The sequence below is a fragment of the Mus caroli genome, chromosome 12 (genome assembly GCF_900094665.2).
Source record: "Mus caroli chromosome 12, CAROLI_EIJ_v1.1, whole genome shotgun sequence".
Taxonomy (NCBI): Eukaryota; Metazoa; Chordata; class Mammalia; order Rodentia; family Muridae; genus Mus; species Mus caroli.
Window position 1 is genome coordinate 50218003 of NC_034581.1, and position 18612 is coordinate 50236614.

The 18612-nt window shown below is 43.0% G+C and overlaps 1 protein-coding gene across 5 annotated transcripts in view; it reads right to left on the bottom strand.

Annotated features, from left to right (window-relative positions):
- The window catches only part of Baz1a (bromodomain adjacent to zinc finger domain 1A), a 124308-nt gene that overhangs the window by 4783 nt on the left and 100913 nt on the right, over positions 1-18612 (bottom strand). For 3 of the 5 annotated variants that reach the window (XM_021179125.2, XM_029484732.1, XM_021179127.2), the window contains 7 exons: positions 15723-15886; positions 14442-14593; positions 12429-12577; positions 7331-7420; positions 3625-3872; positions 3313-3539; positions 1325-1785 (listed from right to left, as the gene is read on the bottom strand). In XM_021179125.2, coding sequence (XP_021034784.1) covers positions 1325-1785; positions 3313-3539; positions 3625-3872; positions 7331-7420; positions 12429-12577; positions 14442-14593; positions 15723-15886 — 1491 coding nt within the window. The remainder of the gene's footprint in view (positions 1-1324; positions 1786-3312; positions 3540-3624; positions 3873-7330; positions 7421-12428; positions 12578-14441; positions 14594-15722; positions 15887-18612) is intronic. The other 2 variants (XM_029484733.1, XM_029484731.1) reach the window with 1 other exon arrangement.

Below are 18612 nucleotides of genomic sequence, written 5' to 3' on the forward strand. Positions count from 1 at the left end.
GTCCTGGAGCTCACTTTGTAGACCAGGCTGGCCTCGGACTCAGAAATCCGCCTGCCTCTGCCTCCCGAGTGCTGGGATTAAAGGTGTGCGCCACCACTGTCCGGCTAAAGTCTTTTTTTTTAAACCTTTCTTTCTTTCTTTCTTTCTTTCTTTCTTTCTTTCTTTCTTTCTTTCTTTCTTTCTTTAGATTTATTTATTTCGTGTATATGAGTACACTGTTGCTGTCTTCAAACACANCAGAAGAGGGCGTCAGATTCCCAATACAGATGGTTGTGAGTCACTATGTGGTTGTTGGGAATTGAACTCAGGACCTCTGGAAGAGCAGTCAGTGCTCTTATCCCCTGAGCCATCTCTCCAGCCCCCAAGTCTAGTATTTCAAAGAATAATTTTTTTGTTGTTTGAGACAGGGTCTTGCTAGGTGGTCCTGGCTATCTTGGAGCTCACTCTGTAGACCAGGCTGGTCTTGAAGTCAGGGATTCTCCTGCCTCTGCCTCCTGAGTGCTGGGATTAAAGGCTACCACTACAGTGGGTAATCTTATCAAACAATGTAACGTTCATGTCTAGTGACGATTGTGTGTGTTCTGAGGGAGGAAGAAGTGGGTGAAATGCACAAAGCAAGCACTTCATCACTAGGATATATCCCTAGCTCTGAAATGTATTTTGTTATACTGAGTATTCATATACTGATTACATTTTTCCACTAACACCGGAATACAAGGACTGGAGAGATGGCTTGTTGGCTAAGAGCACGTACAGCCTTCAGAGGATCCGGGTTCAGCTCCTAGCACCTGTATCAGAAGGCTCACAAACGCCTGTAATTTCAGTTCTGGGATAGCCAAGATCCTCTGACCTTCAGCAGGCATCTGTATAAATGGCTCTTTGGTAAAGTGCCTGCTGTGAACATGGAGACTTCAGTTTGGTCCCTGGCACTTGTGTAAAAGGCCAGAGGTAGTGGCTTACGCTTTCTTTGACTTCCACACACAAATACAGACATATTATCTTCAAGTTTAGTGCACTGCCTGTGCCAGTAGATACTACTAATACACTTTGCCTTTACTTAGCAATAGCTGCCTCTTTAATGATGTATGCTTTATAGCAGACTGTTGTGTATCACAGGAACAGCTTTTTAAAAAGTGATAAAGGCAGAGGCAGGTGAATTTCTGAGTTCAAGGCCAGCCTCGTGTACAGAGTGAGTTCCAGGACAGCCAGGGCTGCACAGAGAAACCCTGTCTCGAAAAAACAAACAAACAAACAAACAAACAAAAAGAGTGATAAAGGACTCAAATCTTCTTAGGTAAGGAAGAATATATATTAGATTTCATACCTGTAGATTGTCTTTTCCTGCCTCTTCTCTTAGATTCACTGTCCTGGAGAGAAAGACTTTCAGCAGTATTTAAAGGTATCAACTGTCTGCTTGATCCCGGGGTGCTGACCCTGAAGTTAGTGAAGCTGGGACTGTGTTCTGGGGTATGATCAGCACCCTTCCGGCCTCTGCGTTTGCCATGAGGACTAAGCAGTTCCACAAACACATCTTGCAGTGCACTAGGACTGTGGCGAGTGGAGCGACTACCAACTCTTAGGGATCGAGTTTCTGTGGGAGGAGCAGATCTGGTTTTCCTCAGGTTTTTGCTAGCAGATTTAGCAGTGGTTTTGGGCGTGCTCTGCTGGCTCCTTGAAGGGTATCTTCCAGGGTCTTGTCGTTGGCTGCGACTTGGGAAAGAAGGGCCAAATTTCCCTTTTGTTTTAATTGGCAATCTAACTTGGGGTCTTCCTCGTTTTGGTGGGCTACAAATAGTTAGAAAGTACAATAATTGTACAATAATGAACAATGAAGAACATATGGTTATTTGTACTTAATCATTGAGTTGTACATAAATTACTTTTGCTATAATTTATGCTATAAATTCTTTTCTCTCTCATTCACACACACACACACACACACACAAAATGGTATATATTATCATATCCTTTAAGTTTAGAGACAAGTTCTTATGTATTTCTCTGAAACAAGGGAGGACATTTATTTTCTAGGTGACTAGGATATCATCATGAAAATCAAGTCCTGAATTGTGATAATGGATTAAACTTGCATTGTGCTTCTCCTGTGTCATCACCATTGACAGAGGTGACTGAGAGGCTAGCCAATGGCTAACATAACATAGGTCTCAAACTTATGGTTCAGAAGACCAAGCCAAGAACCTCTTTACTACTTTCTGATTCTGAAATATAAAGCTAGATATAACTTATCTCTCTACATACTTCTATTTAACAAGAAACATTCATAAGAATTTTCCAAAATTACTGACCAGTTGATGTGTGTGTGTCTATGTAATATCTGTACATGTTCAGGTGTGCTAGTACTACATGGGCCAATGCTGGGTGTCTTCTATTGCTTTCCACCTTATTTGCTGAGACAGGATCTCACACTAAAGCTGGAATTGGCTGATTAGGCTAGAGATAGCACTCTTGAAAACAAACAAACAGCTGGGTGATGGTGGCGCACACCTGTAATCCCAGCACTTGGGAGGCAGAGGCAGGCGGATTTCTGAGTTCGAGGCCAGCCTTGACTACAGAGTGAGTTCCAGGGGCTACACAGAGAAACCCTGTCTCGAAAAACAAACAAACAACCCCTCAAAACAACAGTAAAAAATTGAAAAGAGAAAGTGGTGAACGACATCCTCAAGTAAAGGAGAAAAATAATCAACAAAGCAGAGCGGATGGCTCTATTTTATTTTCCTGACAGTGTTTTTTGTATTGGACAGTTCTTGGTCACTCTTGCCATACTTGGTTTCTTGGTTCCATGGTATTGGTAAAGATATTTAAGATGAGAATAAAGATTACAATATGATGTCCCCATTGTGGTACAACTACAATGGAGAACTAGTGGACAGAAATATACCTAATAAATATGAATTTTTCTTATTTTAGTCCTGAAAAAAAGGGTCAAACTGAGTGTCGTGGTATAATCTGAGCACTAGGGGGGCTAAAGGCAAGATCACGTCAACTGTGAGGCTGTTTCGAGGGGGGAGTAGGGAAGACTACCCCAGTGCTACCACAGTAGGAACATCCAGCCTTCAAACCTCAGCACTAGGCCCGAGGGACAGCTCACTGTGTCACAGAGAGAATCGATAATCCTGGAGGCTGTGGGATGAGGACAGAATAGATTGGAAACACCTACCTTGGAAACATTCTGAAATATTTATAATATGTAAAATGCACAGGTAGTTTTAGAACATTATGACTCAGCTATTCTTGTGGGTCTGAAGGGTCACAGGCGAGAAGAGCCTTCCTCACACTGCAAACTGCACTCACCTGAGCGCTTCCTCGTCGTCAGAGTCCTCCTCATCTTGCTCCACCTCATATTCTTCCTCCTCACTTTGACCCTCTTCATCATCATCATCAACTTCATCATCATCATCTTCCATACCCTCTTCCATTTCTTCATCACTTTCCAAGGATGGTCTCTGCCTAGAGGAAAGTCTTCTAGAACGTTGCTTTGGTCGACATTCTGGACAAAACCAGTCTCCATCAGGAACAGCCTGAACAAATGACAAAAATGATCATTATCTATCTACTGTCAAAAATCTCAATGTCAATGTGCCCAACAGACAAAGATGAAAATACCTTGAGCTTTGGTCGGACGCAGTAGGTGTGATGCCCTCGGTCGCAGCCGTCACACAGCACCATGTTTTCAGCATCCCCCTTTTTCCGGCAGATCTTGCAACGTGCGTTCAGTATGGACTTGGACCACATCACACTGCGATCCAAGGTTGATAAATGCAGAAACACTTGGGAAAGACTAGCAGAGGAAAGGAGAGACTCCCTCCAACGGTCCAGGACGGTTTTATAAGAACGTCCGCTGTCACTGCCATCTTGAAATGAGAGGGAAAAGTGATTGAAGCTCCTGGGCAGAGGCAATGTCTGCTAGAATTACTGTCTTGGTAGTGTAAATAGCTCTGATGTCGTGCTTCTCCAAATGTTTATCAAAAGGACTATGCTTAACACTGAAAACTAAAGTTCCATGTAAGCAGCACTTGGGAGGCTAAGGGGAGGCATCTCTGTGGTTCTGAGCAGGCTGCACTATGCAGTGAGCTCCAGGTCATCCTGGGTTGCAACAGAGTGAAGCTGTCTCACCCGCAAGCTGCCCACACCCAATGTTAAAGAGAACATGTCTGCTGACCTGTATTTTTAAAAAGTCGACATAAGGAATTACTTAAATCCACACACTGAAGGATTGAGGTTTTAATAGTTAAAAGAGAAAAGAATTTAGGCAACATGTTCCCAATTGAGTCTTTGTATCAAATCTTGGTTTAATTTAAAACTGGTAAAATGAGTTATTCCTTTGAATCAAGTATGTTACTTACTCATTGTCAGAATGATTCAAACACAATAAGGTTTCTTGTGAGCTGCTAGTACATATTCTGACATAGGTAAAGGTGTTGGCTGTGTGTTCCTGAGGGTGAATATACTATACACCACTGTGTAGTGTAGTTCAGAAATTTTACCGCAGTACTAGCACTAAAGAGACCAAGGGAAGGGGTTGCGATTTGGGCTACATACTAAGTTCCAGGCCATCCTGAGCTACTTTGCCCTATCTCAAAACAATGAAACATGCCCCCATCTTTTTTTTGTTTTTGTTTTCTGAGGCAGGGTTTCTCTTTATAGCCCTGGCTGTCCTGGAACTCACTCTGTAGACCAGGCTGGCCTCAAACTCAGAAATCCACCTGCCTCTGTCTCCTGAGTGCTGGGATTAAAGGTGTGCGCCACCACGTCTAGCTTATATACCCCCACCTTAAACTACCCAACCAAACAAAACAAAAAAAGGAAAACACAGCCAGCAATATGGCCCAGCAGGTAAACATACTTGCTATGCAAGCCTGGTGACGTGAAAGGAAAGAACCAACTCTAAGTGTTCTCTGACCTCCATTCCATTCTGTGCCGTGCTTGCACCCGCCCCCAAATACTAATTAAGACAAACAAAACAGGGAAAACATCACCCTATGAAAGGTTTGAACGGCTCACAAGTACAGTGCTTGCTTTGCACTGCAGTCCTGGTTTTTCATCCCCAGTAGCAACACCTATACATATCCACATCCACACACCACTAAACCAAACCACTGTGAGAACTAGCAAAATTATCAGGGGGTTGGCTGGAGAGATGGCTTAGTGGTTAGGAACACTGGCTGCTCTTTCAGAGGTCCTGAGTTCAATTCCTGGCAACCACATGGTGGCTCACAGCCTCTGTAATAGGATCTGATGCCCTCTTCTGATGTGTCTGAAGACAGCGACAGTATATATTTAAAAAAAGCATAGATCAGGAAGTTTACATGACTTAGAACTCTGCTGAGTGTGTGGTTCAGTGGTAGAGCATGGGTCCACCAGGTCTTGGGTTTGATCCCCAGTGCAGCCAAAAGAGCAACAAAGAAATAAAAACTACAGAGAACTTGTAAATGTTAAAAGAAACTAAAAACTCAGTAGGACAAGGGAAAATCAACAGACGAGTCAAACGAGGACCGCCTCCCCCCCCCCCCCCCAAGACAGGGTGTCTCCAAGTAGCCCTGGCTGTCCTGGGCTGGCCAGTAAGTGAGTGATCCCTGTGCCTCAGACTTGTGAGGGCTGGAATTAAAGGCATGTGCCACCAAAGCCAGGGAATCAAATGACTCCAAAGCTTGAAAAAATGAAGTGGGTATTCAGGCCAACAATATGTAGAATGTGAGCAGACAATATTCCCACCTTCACCTTTCTGAGTCTCTAGTGTTGCTCAGATGACTCCCAAGGACTCCATGTGCACTACAGAACTATTCTACCCCGAACAAGCCCACACCCCAAGGTAGCTTTTGTAGATGGTATATGAGCTAGCTGAATTCTGAATTCTGATTTCAGCTCCTCTCTTCCTCTGGGGTGTGTAATCTACTAAAATGCACTGGCTTTATCTTTGCCCCTCATTCTATGCATCTGACTTGACTTCATTAAAAGGCTCCATGGAAAGCTCTGGCATAAAAGTATCCCCAAGGAAGTACCAACAAGCACTGCTAGTTAAAAGATCATAACGACATCTTTCTGGACAAATCAATCTGCACCAGTTCTTACTACGTAATGACGAAAAATAAGGCTGGAGAACGGTCAACATGCTAGAGTGAATGAAGTCCATTAGGAGAGGCTGTGTAGGCTTGGAAATCAGTGGGAATGGTTTTAGTTCATGGGTTGGTGAACTTTTCTTTCTTTTCTTTTTTTAAAGATAATGTAGATCAGGCTAGTCTCAAATTTATGATCCTATCAACGCAGCCTCCTAAATGCTGGAATAACAGGCTGTACTTCCAATTCCAGGTGGACTGTGGGGACAGAAGTGCAAGGAGGATCAGTGACATCTGTTATGCCAGCTGAGCACCGGGACTCTGCCCACATCACCGTCCTAGGCTTTCTCTTGACACGAGTGCTGGTGATTTGAACTCAGGTTCTCATGCTTATATGACTGAGTCATCTCTCAAGCCTTCCTCACCCCTCTGTGGGTAGAGGGTCTCCTGTGGCTCAGGGTGCCACTTTCCAACTCCCTACATTCCTTAGAATGGCCTTCACTTCCTCAGGGCTAGAGCACAGTTGTACACAAACACTCCCAGACCTGCTCCCTTCACTCAGAAACAAGCTCTGACAGGCCCATTACAGCTCTCTTATTCTCTACGTTACATGATCACCAAGGGCAGAATGTCTCATTTCTCTTATCTTTCATTTGCTAGTCTGGATATATTCCTCAATAAATTGTTGACATAAAATGATTAACATAAAAAGTATACCAAGATTCCCCACGGTTCTCTTGATGTAAGAGAAAATCACGCTATGCAATCTTATGTCATACAAGTAAAGATAAGCCTCTTTGTGTATTGTGGGACCACAGCTACGAGTACTAAGATTTACTTTGCACATGTCAACTTAGAAGAATGTAAGAGGCTGGTAACAAGATGGCTCAGCAGGCAAAGGCACTTGCTGCCAAGCTTGATAGCGAACTTCCATCCAGGGACCAGAGAGAGCCAACTCCCCAGGATAGAGCCAACTCTATCCATGTACCACAGCATGCGCATGCATGCACAAGCATTCACACAATAAATTAGTGAAGTAAAAAAAATTCTGATTATTTAAAGTGTAATATGAAGCAGTCAACTACTAGTAAGACAATAGTTGTTTTGTAAGCTTGTCTCCAAGTTCATTCCTTTCCATAAGATCATATTCAAGATTTTCCTTCAAAACTAAATATGCACATTAGTATTCAGCAATACAGAGGTAAGATAGCTCTTATAAGACAAACACACATTTCTGTAAGAAGTTAAAAATTTACCATCTCTCACACTAGATTGATCGTCCTCTCTCTTTTTCTTGTTCTTTTTTTTTCTAGCTCCCTTTTGATCTTTATTAATTTCTGTGTTACCTAATTTCAAATTGACAAAGTTAGTTGAGAATTCCTATTATAGCTTAAGGATTTAACCATAAGCATGACATTATGATGAAATTACCAACCCAAACAAATATTTCTCATACCACCTCATCTAAGATAATTAACTGAACACGATTCTCTTCCCCAAATTAAAAAAAATCCATGAGACCATTCTTATCAGTGAGATTAACTACAATAAACAGGTTGTACCCGTTCTCTTTCCCTTTGTGTACTAAGGATTGAATCCAAAGCCTCACGCATACCAGGCAAGCACTCTCAGTGGAGCTAGAGTTTTAGCCTTTGTGACAGGGTCTAATATATAGCCCTTGCTGGCCTAGAACTCACTATGTAGACCAGGCTGGCCTAAACTCAGAGAGCCACCTGCCTCTACCTGCTTTGTGTCTAGCCTCTACTGTGTTTGTGTATGTGTGTGTGTGAGAGACAGAGAGAGAGAGAGAGAGAGAGAGAGAGAGAGAGAGAGAATGAGAATTTTCTTGTTTGTAACTGTCAGCTACCTGTATTGACTTGATATACGTGTTTGTGCATATACTATGCAGTGCCTATAAAGGCCTAAGGACAACTTTTAGAAGTCAGTTTTCTCCCTCCACCTTTGTGGGTTCTGAGGACCGAGATCAGGTCATTGGGCTCCTACAACAACAATACCTCTACCTGTTGTATCATCTCCCTGTCTCTATTTTAAATTTTATTTTGAATGTCAGGTGTGTAGTGCATGCCTGTAATCCTAGCAGCACTTGATTGGCTGAGGCAAAGACTTCTGTGAATTCAAGCCCAGCTCATAATACACAGCAAGACCCTATTTCCAGCAACACCACCTAAACAATTATTCTGAGAGCCCAGACTGGTTTTGAATTTGTGATCCTCCTGCCTCAGCCTCCACAATAGCCGTAGAAAAGGAGGAAGCCTTGAGTGAATGTCTATTATTGGCATGAGTGTGGTCTCACCAAGGACTCCAAAGTCTCAGCCTCACAGGAGTGGCAAAGCCTTATCTGTGGCGAGGCTCATACTGGCAAAGAACTCTCCAGGAGTTCTAGTGCGAGTGGATCACTGTGAGTGGATGCACAGAGGCTGGCAACTGTACCAAGCCCTCAATGTTTCCAGCCTCAGGCCGCTGACCTACAGAGGTCTTCCTACTGAGACTAACAACCATCCCTCCAACTCCCTTCTCTACCTAATAAGCAGGCTGAGGTTCCTGATTGCTGTAGGTAGTAGGTGCCCCCCATCAGGGGTAGCATACTCACCTCAACACCAGTTTCTCTGTATGTGTGTCTACATGTGGGATCCTAGCACCCAGGGCATGCAGGACAGTGACAGCTATAAGCACACACTATACCTGGTGAGTTTGCCATACAGAGAAACCCTTTCCCCAGAAAAAAACAAACAAACAAACAAACAAACACATCTTTGAGGCTGCTTAGTTTCCTATGCTGAAATTTTAGAAGAATGCAGCATGTATTCTATCTCAGACATTCATAAAATGAAACTTCATTTTCTCTCTTCCACATGCCCTGCAGGCCTCTCAGCCATGCTGGCTTTGACTCCAAAGCCTCTTGCTGCTTCCTCTGAGCACTGGGATTACAGCCTCGTGCTCTGCCACCCTTGAGCTTCAGTTAAGAACCCAAATAGTTTCTTTTATCTTTCAGCATGAAATAGAAGTTCTAAAATGACTATATTTACATATAGTATACATAAGAATTCTGTGGCCCTCCATAATCCAACAGACAACTCTCACAGTTTTTTTCTGGCCCAAAGCTTTACTAAGAAATACAGATGAAACACAGGCTAACAAAACAACTAGATCTTATTTCCCCTTGAATTTAAAAAAAGAAACAGGTTTTCAAAGCAGACTGGAGGCTTCACTTAACTCCTGATCTTAGATATTAGATAGTTCAGGGAGTGACAGAACCTTTTATGGGATACAAGGGCACCACAACCAGAGGCAAGGGTAAGGCAGGAGCTTCTCCTGTTTTCTTCCCCTTTCCCACTAGAAGATGAACACACCCACAGTTATCCTTGAAGGATATGCCATGGCTCTGGCACCTCCAGGATCTGGGGTCTTCACTGCAACCCAGTTGAGTCTTTTACTCTGGATTATGGATCTCTCCTGGCCCCTCCCCGGAACTCCAACCATACCACAGGATGCTAAGCCTCAGCCACTCGCCATAACTCCCCCCATCTTTTTCCAAGCCTTCAAAACCAGTACTATATGAGCCTTTTACACACATTCTGCGACCAGCTTGAGAAAGAGCCTTACACTGTGTGGACACAGCAGCCTCTGGGCGCTGACCCTGAGAAAATACTTTCCTATTGTCCCAAGGACTCAGACATTTCCACCTCAGCGGCAGTGGTCTCTTAATAATCAGTTGATTCTTCAGTTTCTGTTAATCAGCACACAGACTTTTAGTCCAGATATCACAAACAACCGCCATTCTAAGTGTCATGAGAACATTTGCTTCCCTCTGAAACCTCGGCCACAGCTCCACAGCATTTCTCTGTATTCTTAACTTCTAGGTGCCCACTAGAAGGGCCCATAAGTTCTGAGCACATAGGCCAAGCAAGTACTCTACCACCAAGCTGTGTCCCCAGCCTTCCTCCAAACCTCTCTTAACTCCCTTCTATCTTTATCTCCCCCTCCTACCCCACACAATGTCTCTTCCCCATAACTTTTGTTTTGGCCTTGTGATCCATTTAACTAGGAACTCTGCATTACCTGGACTGAACAACCCACTGGAGCCTGGTGAGTTGGGGATACAGCTTAAGGCTTGCCCCGAATCTATCAACAGCAAATAGCTCATCAGTGAGAGTGCATCTCCTTATCTTGAAAGTGAACTGCATACACTGGGGTGCCATCTGCACTTTTTCTTTTGTGATAAGGCAATTCAAAGGAATACAGGAACCTTTGGCCTGAGGGTATAAGCCTGAACCACCAGCTGAGAGGAGGACACTGGGTTCTAGCCTGCCTGGGCTACAGAAGAGTTCAGGTCATCCTGAGCAACTTAGTGAGACCCCTTGAGTAGGAGGAGAGCTGGGGCTACAGCTCAATGGCAGTGTTTACCTAGCATGAGTTGCAACCCTGGAGATTCAATCCTCAGGACCAAACCCCAGCAAACAAAACAAGCCATTAGATGATACGAGAAAGGCCTAAGACCGATGCCTTCAATGTGATGTGATTTTTTTAAAGTTATAATAATAATATCAAATTATAAGAACATGAGTAGGTTTATAACAATGGGATATTAGATATAAATTCTTCAATTTAAGTGCATTATATGAATATATTTATATTCTGAAATTGAATGATACAGTTTATAGCAGTGGTTCTCAACCTGTGGGTCACAGCCCTTGGTGGGGTGTGTGTCGAATGACCCTTTCATGGGGTTGCCTAAGACCATCAGAAAACACAGATATTTACATTACAATTCATTACAATAGCAAAATTATAGTTATGAAGAATCAACAAAAATAATTTTATGGTTTTGGTCACGACAACATGAAGAACTGAATTAATGGGTGGCAACATTAGGATGGCTGAGAACCACTCATCTATAAGAAGTTACAATTTTGTTTATTTTTACTTTATGTGTATGAGTGCTTGCTGGCCTGTATGTATGTGTATCACATGCACTCCTGCTGTCCACAGAGGCCAGGAGAGGGTGCTCGATCCACTGGATCTGCAGTTACAGGAGGCTGTGAGCTGCTGTGTTGGTGCTGGAAACTAAACTGGGTCCTTTTAATGAACATAAGTGCTCTTAACCAATGAGCTGTCTCACTAACTCTGACACTTCATTTTTATTAGTCCTCACATCAATTATTATTATTTAAGAAATTCAGCATTCAAGTTGCCCCTTCCCATGAGACCAGAAAAGTATGGGTTTTATCTTCTCTATAAACTTTTTTAAAAATGAAAAATAAGGTCTCTCTATGCAGTCCTGACTGGCCTAGAACTGGCTATGTAGCTCAGGCTAGCCATAAACTCAAGAAATTCACCTGTCTGCCTCTCTAGGGCCAGAATTAAAGGCATGTGCTAACATGATGAATTAATATCTAGCTAACATGATGAATTAACTTAAAATCTGAAGAAGGCAACATGGAATTAGAAGCAAGGATAACGTTAAAATTGATTTGAATTTTGAAATCCATATTTTTTTTAAGACTTAATAATTAGGTTCATGGGTTGGCCCTAAAAAGCCAAATAATTGCATAAACTGCCTAAAATGATCATATTATTTCTTTCATTCTAGCCACAAATTGTAGCTCAATGATAGAGTCTGCCCAGTGTACACGAGGCCCTGGGTAATACCCAGCACCGCCGCCTACCTACACCACAAATGGTAGAACATTTCTTCATCTATACTCCTGACACCTTATATTTCTAACTTAATGTTTCTTGGGTAATGCATATTTTTAAACCAAATCTCCAAATGGAGATTTAAATCACTAACAAAAACTTTAAAGTTAGTTAAAAAAAACAAAACAAACAAAAACAACAACAACAAAAAACCCCAAACAAACCCATTTTCACCTAATTTATATTATAGAATAGAAATACTTTTTGGCAATTTTAAGAAATAAGCTTGGGCTGGTGAGATGGCTCAGTGGGTAAGAGCACCCGACTGCTCTTCCTAAGGTCCAGAGTTCAAATCCCAGCAACCACATGGTGGCTCACAACCATCCGTAACGAGATCTGGCTCCCTCTTCTGGAGCATCTGAGGACAGCTACAGTGTACTTACATATAATAAATAAATAAATCTTTAAAAAAAAAAAAAAAAAAAAAAAGCTTAAAAAACGTGAATGTTTCGAGTAAACCAGGAAGCAATATTTTACGTTATTATTTAAAATACATCTTACCTGAAAAGTTCATCTTTTAAAAAATGAGATCAATTTTAGCCTATAAAGCTCATTATGTCAGCCTACAGTCCCAGTGGGAGGACATTTCCCATTATTTAAAATCCAGCAGGGATTCTGAAATGAGAAGATACTCACCAAGTGGAGCTTTGAGGAAACGCCGCTCAATGCCCTGTTCTATCTGAAAGAGGGCCAGGGCCAGATAATGAACCACATTGCTCACTGACTGTGGTGTACTGGCACTGGTTGAGATGGTACTTGGAGTTTCTGTTTTAATTCCCAAAAGTCTATAATTAAAAGAAAAATCACAATTTGGTGAAACTCGGACCCACTCATTTTTCCCAAGTTTATCTGTGTTTGTGTGCATAGATGTATGGTCTTGACATAACCTCAGACGTCAGTTTTCCCTTCCACCCTGAGACAGGTCTGTTTCTTTTGTTGTTTGCCATTGCAAATGGCAGGCTAGCTAGCATGAACTCTCAAGAGATTCTGTCTCTGCTTCCCATGTGGACAGTGAGAACCCTGGGACCATGTCCCACTTTAAGTGACTTCTGAGGATGCTAACTCGGGTTCCTACTTGCATGGCAAGTGTTTTATCCACTGAGCCATCTCCCCAGACACCTATGTTACAGAGTTTCCCAACCTCAGAGAGGAATGGAGGACACAAGGCACCTAGTCAAGGAGGGAAGGCAGAAGAGGCAAGGCTTCTGGGGAAAGCGTCAGTCAGAACTGAGGGTGACAGACCTTAGAACCTTAAGTCTCTCCCACTTCCTAGATGTCAGCCACCAGACTTACATCTCCAGTGTAAAACTTATCACTTACAAAAGTGCTTTCACATGATCGTCCCTGTAGAAAACTAAGTCTCACTGTATAGTCTTCTATACAGATCTAGGTTGGTCTTGAATTCACAGTCCTCCTGCCTCTTTCTTCAAGTTTGGGGACTACTGGTGTGCACCCCTACTCTGGCTCTCTAGCACATCCTTCACTGTTACCCATGTTCTTCCAAGACAAGGAGGCCTCCTATATTACAGTTTCATGTCTTTCCAACATTTTTCAGAGGAGACACCGCTTAGAAGTGTGCAGCAGCTGCAGTGATCTTCCTGAGGCAGAAGTGTGTACTTCAACATTAGAGAGAGTTCTTAGCTGTATCAGTACAAATGAAGCAACAGAGTAAAATCTAGACCTCAATGGAGAGGGTTATTAAGGATCTCAAAAAAACACCAACAAAAAAAGACCAGACCTTTTTTGGTGTGTGTGTGTGTGTTTCTGGGGATCATTCCCAGCACCTCAGCTATGCTAGCAAGTGTTTCATGACTGAGTTATCTGCTAGCCCACCTCAGAATTGATTCATTTATTTAGTGAGTGAGTTTGTGTATACTGTGTGAGTGTGGGTTCTCACATACCACAGCACACATGTAAAGGTCAGAGGACAACTTTTGATAGTCACTTCTCTCCTTCCACTGTGTTGAAACCGGATCCCTCTTGTTTTCTGTCCTGCTGTGTACTCCAGGCAGGCTGGCCTATGAGTTTCAGCACCCATTCCTGTTTCCACACAGAAGGCTGGGTTTGCAGGCACATGGCACAGTAATTATTAAATGGGCTCGGGGTACAGACTCAGGTTCTCAGGCTTGTGCTGCAGACAAGCCTTTCACTGGCCATGTAAGGACGAGAACCACAGTTCAGACCCCCAGCACACACGGCACAAGGCAGGCCTGGTAGCAGCTCACTGGTCAGCTAGTCTGGCTGAATTGGTGACCTCCAAGCTCACAAGAGCCTTAGTGAAGGATGAGAGACACTGATTTCTGTTTTCCACACACATGTACACTGTCCCCAAATAATATAATAGAATGACATTAAGCACACTTTCTTTTTTCAGAGGAGACACCGCTTAGAAGTGTGCAGCAGCTGCAGTGATCTTCCTGAGGCAGAAGTGTGTACTTCAACATTAGAGAGAGTTCTTAGCTGTATCAGTACAAATGAAGCAACAGAGTAAAATCTAGACCTTTAGAAATCCGACTGCCTCTGCCTCCCAAGTGCTGGGATTAAAGGCGTGCGCCACCACGCCCAGCCTTAAGCACACTTTCTAAGGAACCCAAACAAAAGAAGCCCAAACCTAAGCCAGGACTGGCGATCGGTTCAGAAGCCGTTTACCTGTCTCTCACTATGACCCTTGCTTGGTCCATCTCCATCTCTTCCACGTCCTCATTCACAGTTTTAACCACTCCATTTTCCTTGCTCTCCTCACTTAACAGCTCGTACCGCCCATTCTCCAGGGCTGATCTCCAGACCTGTCGGTCTGTAACCTGTAATGACACCTAGAGTTACTGACCCTGAGATATGGGATACATTACTCCTAAGAGCTATGGACTTAATTCATGTACATTCTAGAACAGAGGAATCAAAAAAGCATAAAAAAAAAATAATAAGATTACTGCACCCAGGAGGCAGAGGCAGAAGGATGGGCAGGCAAGCCAGGGTTATAGAGAATCTGCTCAAAGTCCAAAACATGAAAATAAAATAAAGTTATTCAATGATGTAATGCAATTTATATAATATGTAGATGAAAAGCTTTAGTACTTTAGTCTATTTTTAAAAACTACATTTGTGCGTGTGTGTGTGTTTGTGTGTGTGTGTGTTAACTCTGTGGCCCAAGCTGGTCTTGTCCTCCTGCTCAACCTCTAAAGGGCTGGGATAACAGGAGTGCGAGCCATTATGCACTACTTTATAATCAAATGTTTTTGTTTTGTTGTTGAAATAAGCGCTCTTCATGTATCTCAGACTTGTCCTGAAGCTCACTTTGTAGACCTGGTTGCCCTCAATTCAGAGATTCACCTGCACCAGCCCTACTGAGTGCTGGGATTGGAAGCATTATGCCACCATGCCCAGCTATAAAAACAGTTGTTAAAATTTTAAATTAAATGAGGGTTTCATCTGCATATAAGTCTAGGTACCACTTAAGTGTCCCATTCCCATGGTGGCCACAAGAGAGTGTCAGCTTGGGACTGGAGTTACAGAATTAGCTATTACTAATTGAAGCTGGGTCCTCTGGAAGAGAAGACAGGGTTCTGAAACACTGTGCCATCTCCAGCCCCTTTAGAAATGATTTTAGGTGGTGACAGTATAAATGACAAATGATGCTGAAGGCATGAATATAACATATATGTAACAGGCATGGTGGTGCAAGTCCATCACCAAGACAGAATGTCCAGTCAATCAGAGCTAGTGTAGTCATGTCTCAAAGAGAAATCAACAGCTGGAGATGTACTTTATTGGAGTGGTAGTCTAGTATGTATGCGGTCCTATTTGTGGGGGACAACCAACCAACAAGACTGAGCAGAGAAGGCAGGACCTGGTTAGGAAAGATGAAAATATAAACCATTTAGAAATATTTACATATAGCATCTAAGGTATAAATAAACATAAGGGACAAACCTTGATGGCTCCTAGTGTCCCTTGATAGATTCTGTCCTCAATATCCAAGAGAAAGTCTCTGAGCCTCAGCTCAAGCTGCCTCTCTGCAGACATCTGGGATATGTCACATGCACCAGAAGATCGTCCCCGAGAAGACACAGGCTTGCTATCAGCCTGAGGTTTGTCTGAAATAACCATCAAATATCTTTAAGATTTTTTCCGTAAAAAAATAACATAATTTTGAGATAATTTACATGAAATAACCACAAATTCTCAATAGTTACAAACATTAAAACATGACATGACATGATTTTGAGTAACTCCTTAATAGCTATCATCATAAATCTGGTAAAGGCCTTTGTCTTAGGGTTTCTGTTGCTGCGATAGACACCATGGCCAACAGCAACCTGGGAAGGAAGGGGTTTATTTCAGCTTCCAACTCTCAAGTCACAATCTATCACTGAAGGACGTCAGGGCAGGGACCCACGGAAGGAACCTGGAGGCAGGAGCTGAAGCAGAAACTGCTTGTTGGCTTGCCTCTCCTGATTTGCTTACCCTGCTCTTATACCGTCCATGGCCACCAGCCAGGCGTGCCACAGCCTGCCCAGGCAAGCCCCCAGTGAGATGGGTCCTTTCCACACCAACCATCAATCAAGAAGCCCTACTTCCTTACACAGACTAATCCCATGGAAGCATTTTTTCAATTAAGAGTCTTTCTTCCCGGATGACCTTAACTTGTGCCACGGTGACAGAAAACTAATCTCCAGTCTTTATCTAGAACATACAAAGACTCTTACAATTCTGTAAAAATACAATAATCCATTTACAAAATGCGCAAAAGATGTGTATAAGCATTTTGTTAAGGAAGGTATACTCTCCAGCCGGCTTCCCACTCCTTAGGATGGCGGATATAGAAAGTTAGAAACATAAGGAAGTAGAGAAACCAGACCCCTTATGCCCCATGGGTGGAAAACCAAGTGTAGCTGTTTTGGAAAGCAAACTACCAGTTAGTTCCTGGAGTATTAAAGTTATTACAAGACAAAGAAATTTTATTCCTAGGTACATACTTAACAAACGAGAACCACCGACCCAAACACTTTTAAATGTTTATAGCAGTATTTCCTATAATAGTCAGAAGGTGGAACTCAATCAAACATCTGTTCATAAGTGAATAAATAAAATGTAGTATATGCACAAAATAGATTATTTAGTCACAAAAAGTAATAACGTTTTGAGAACATTAGTGGCATTATTCTTATGATGCTAGACACAAGAGATGATGTGATTCCATTCATAAGAACCTGTCTGAAAAAACCAAACTCAGACCAATCCAAGCCACCCCCCACCCAACCCCAAATAAAACCTAGAAAAAGGAACATCAAGAGAAACCTTAACAGACACTGAAAGATTTGTGGTTGTCCAAAGTTAGAGACATGTATGTGTGTTCCCACAGCGCATGTATATGCATGCAAACTTCCAGCTGACTGCCTTGTCTCCACCCCCATCTTAACTGTAGGAGTACAGATTCACAACACCTCTGTTGGCTTTTTATGTGGGTTCAGGGCACTGATCCCAGGTCCTCAGGCTTGTGAGGTAAGCACTTTAAGCCTGATGAGCTACTTCCCTGGCCCACAAAGATTCTTGTTTGAAGCAACAAAAACGTTTTAAGATGTACTGTGGAGGTGACTGTCCATTTGTGAACATACTGAATTGTATACTTTTTTGTTTTTGTTTTTTTTCTCCAAGACAGGGTTTCTCTGTATAGTCCTGGCTGTCCTGGAACTCACTTTGTAGACCAGGCTGGCCTCGAACTCAGAAATCTGCCTCCCTCTGTCTCCCGAGTGCTGGGATTAAAGGCGAATTGTATACTTTCAATTGATGAGTGTCTGAACTGTTGAAAATATATAAATATGGTCTAAACTTAAGGCCCACCCCAGGAGGCGGCTCTATGCCCGATCCTGTCTGGATAGCCAGGAACTGGAAGCTAGGCTCAGAGACCTAGGGTCCAAGAACCAGACTTGTCTGCCCCGCCAAAGTCAACGAAACGATCCCTAATGACATTCGGCTATACTCATACATTAGTGCCTCGCCCAGTCACCATCAGCAAGGCTTCCTTGCATAGTGACAGGCACCTTTAATCCTCGAATTCGGGAGAGGCGGGGGATTTGAACTCTATGAGTTCAAAGCCAGCAAGCTCCAGGTCAGCCAGACATGTGAAACAGAGGAACCTTATCTTAAAAAAAAAAAAAAAAAAATGGAACAAAAGAAAGTTTCCTCTGGTAGCTGATGGGAACAGATGCAGAGACCCACAGCCAAACATTAGGTAGAGTTTGGGGAACCCGGAGGAAAGAGGGGAAAGGATTATAGGAACCAGAGGGGTTGAGGACACCAGGAGAACATGGCCCATATAATCAAGCAGACAGGGTTCACAGGGGCTCACAGAGACTGAGCACTAATCATGGAGACTACATGGTCTATGCTAGGTCTTCTATACATATGTTGTGGTTGTTTAGCTTGGGGTTTTTGTGGAACTCCAAACAGAGGGAACTGGGGTGTCTCTGACTCTTTTCCCTGCTCTTGGGACCTCTTTCTTCCTACTGGATTGCCTCATCCAGCCTTGATTCGAAGGTTTGTGCCTAGCTTATATTGCAACCTCTTATGCTGTGTTTGGTTGATATCCCTGGAGGCCTGCTCTTTTTTTATGAAGGGAAACTGAGGAGGAATGGATCTGGGGGAGAGGAGAGGCAGGAGAGAAAGAAAAAGAAGTGGAGGGAGGGCAGGTCAGGATGTATTGTAAGAGAGTATAATAAATAAAAAGAAACAAACATAGCCGGGTGGTGGTGGCACACGCCTTTAATCCCAGTACTCGGGAGGCAGAGGCAGGTGGATTTCTGAGTTCGAGGCCAGCATG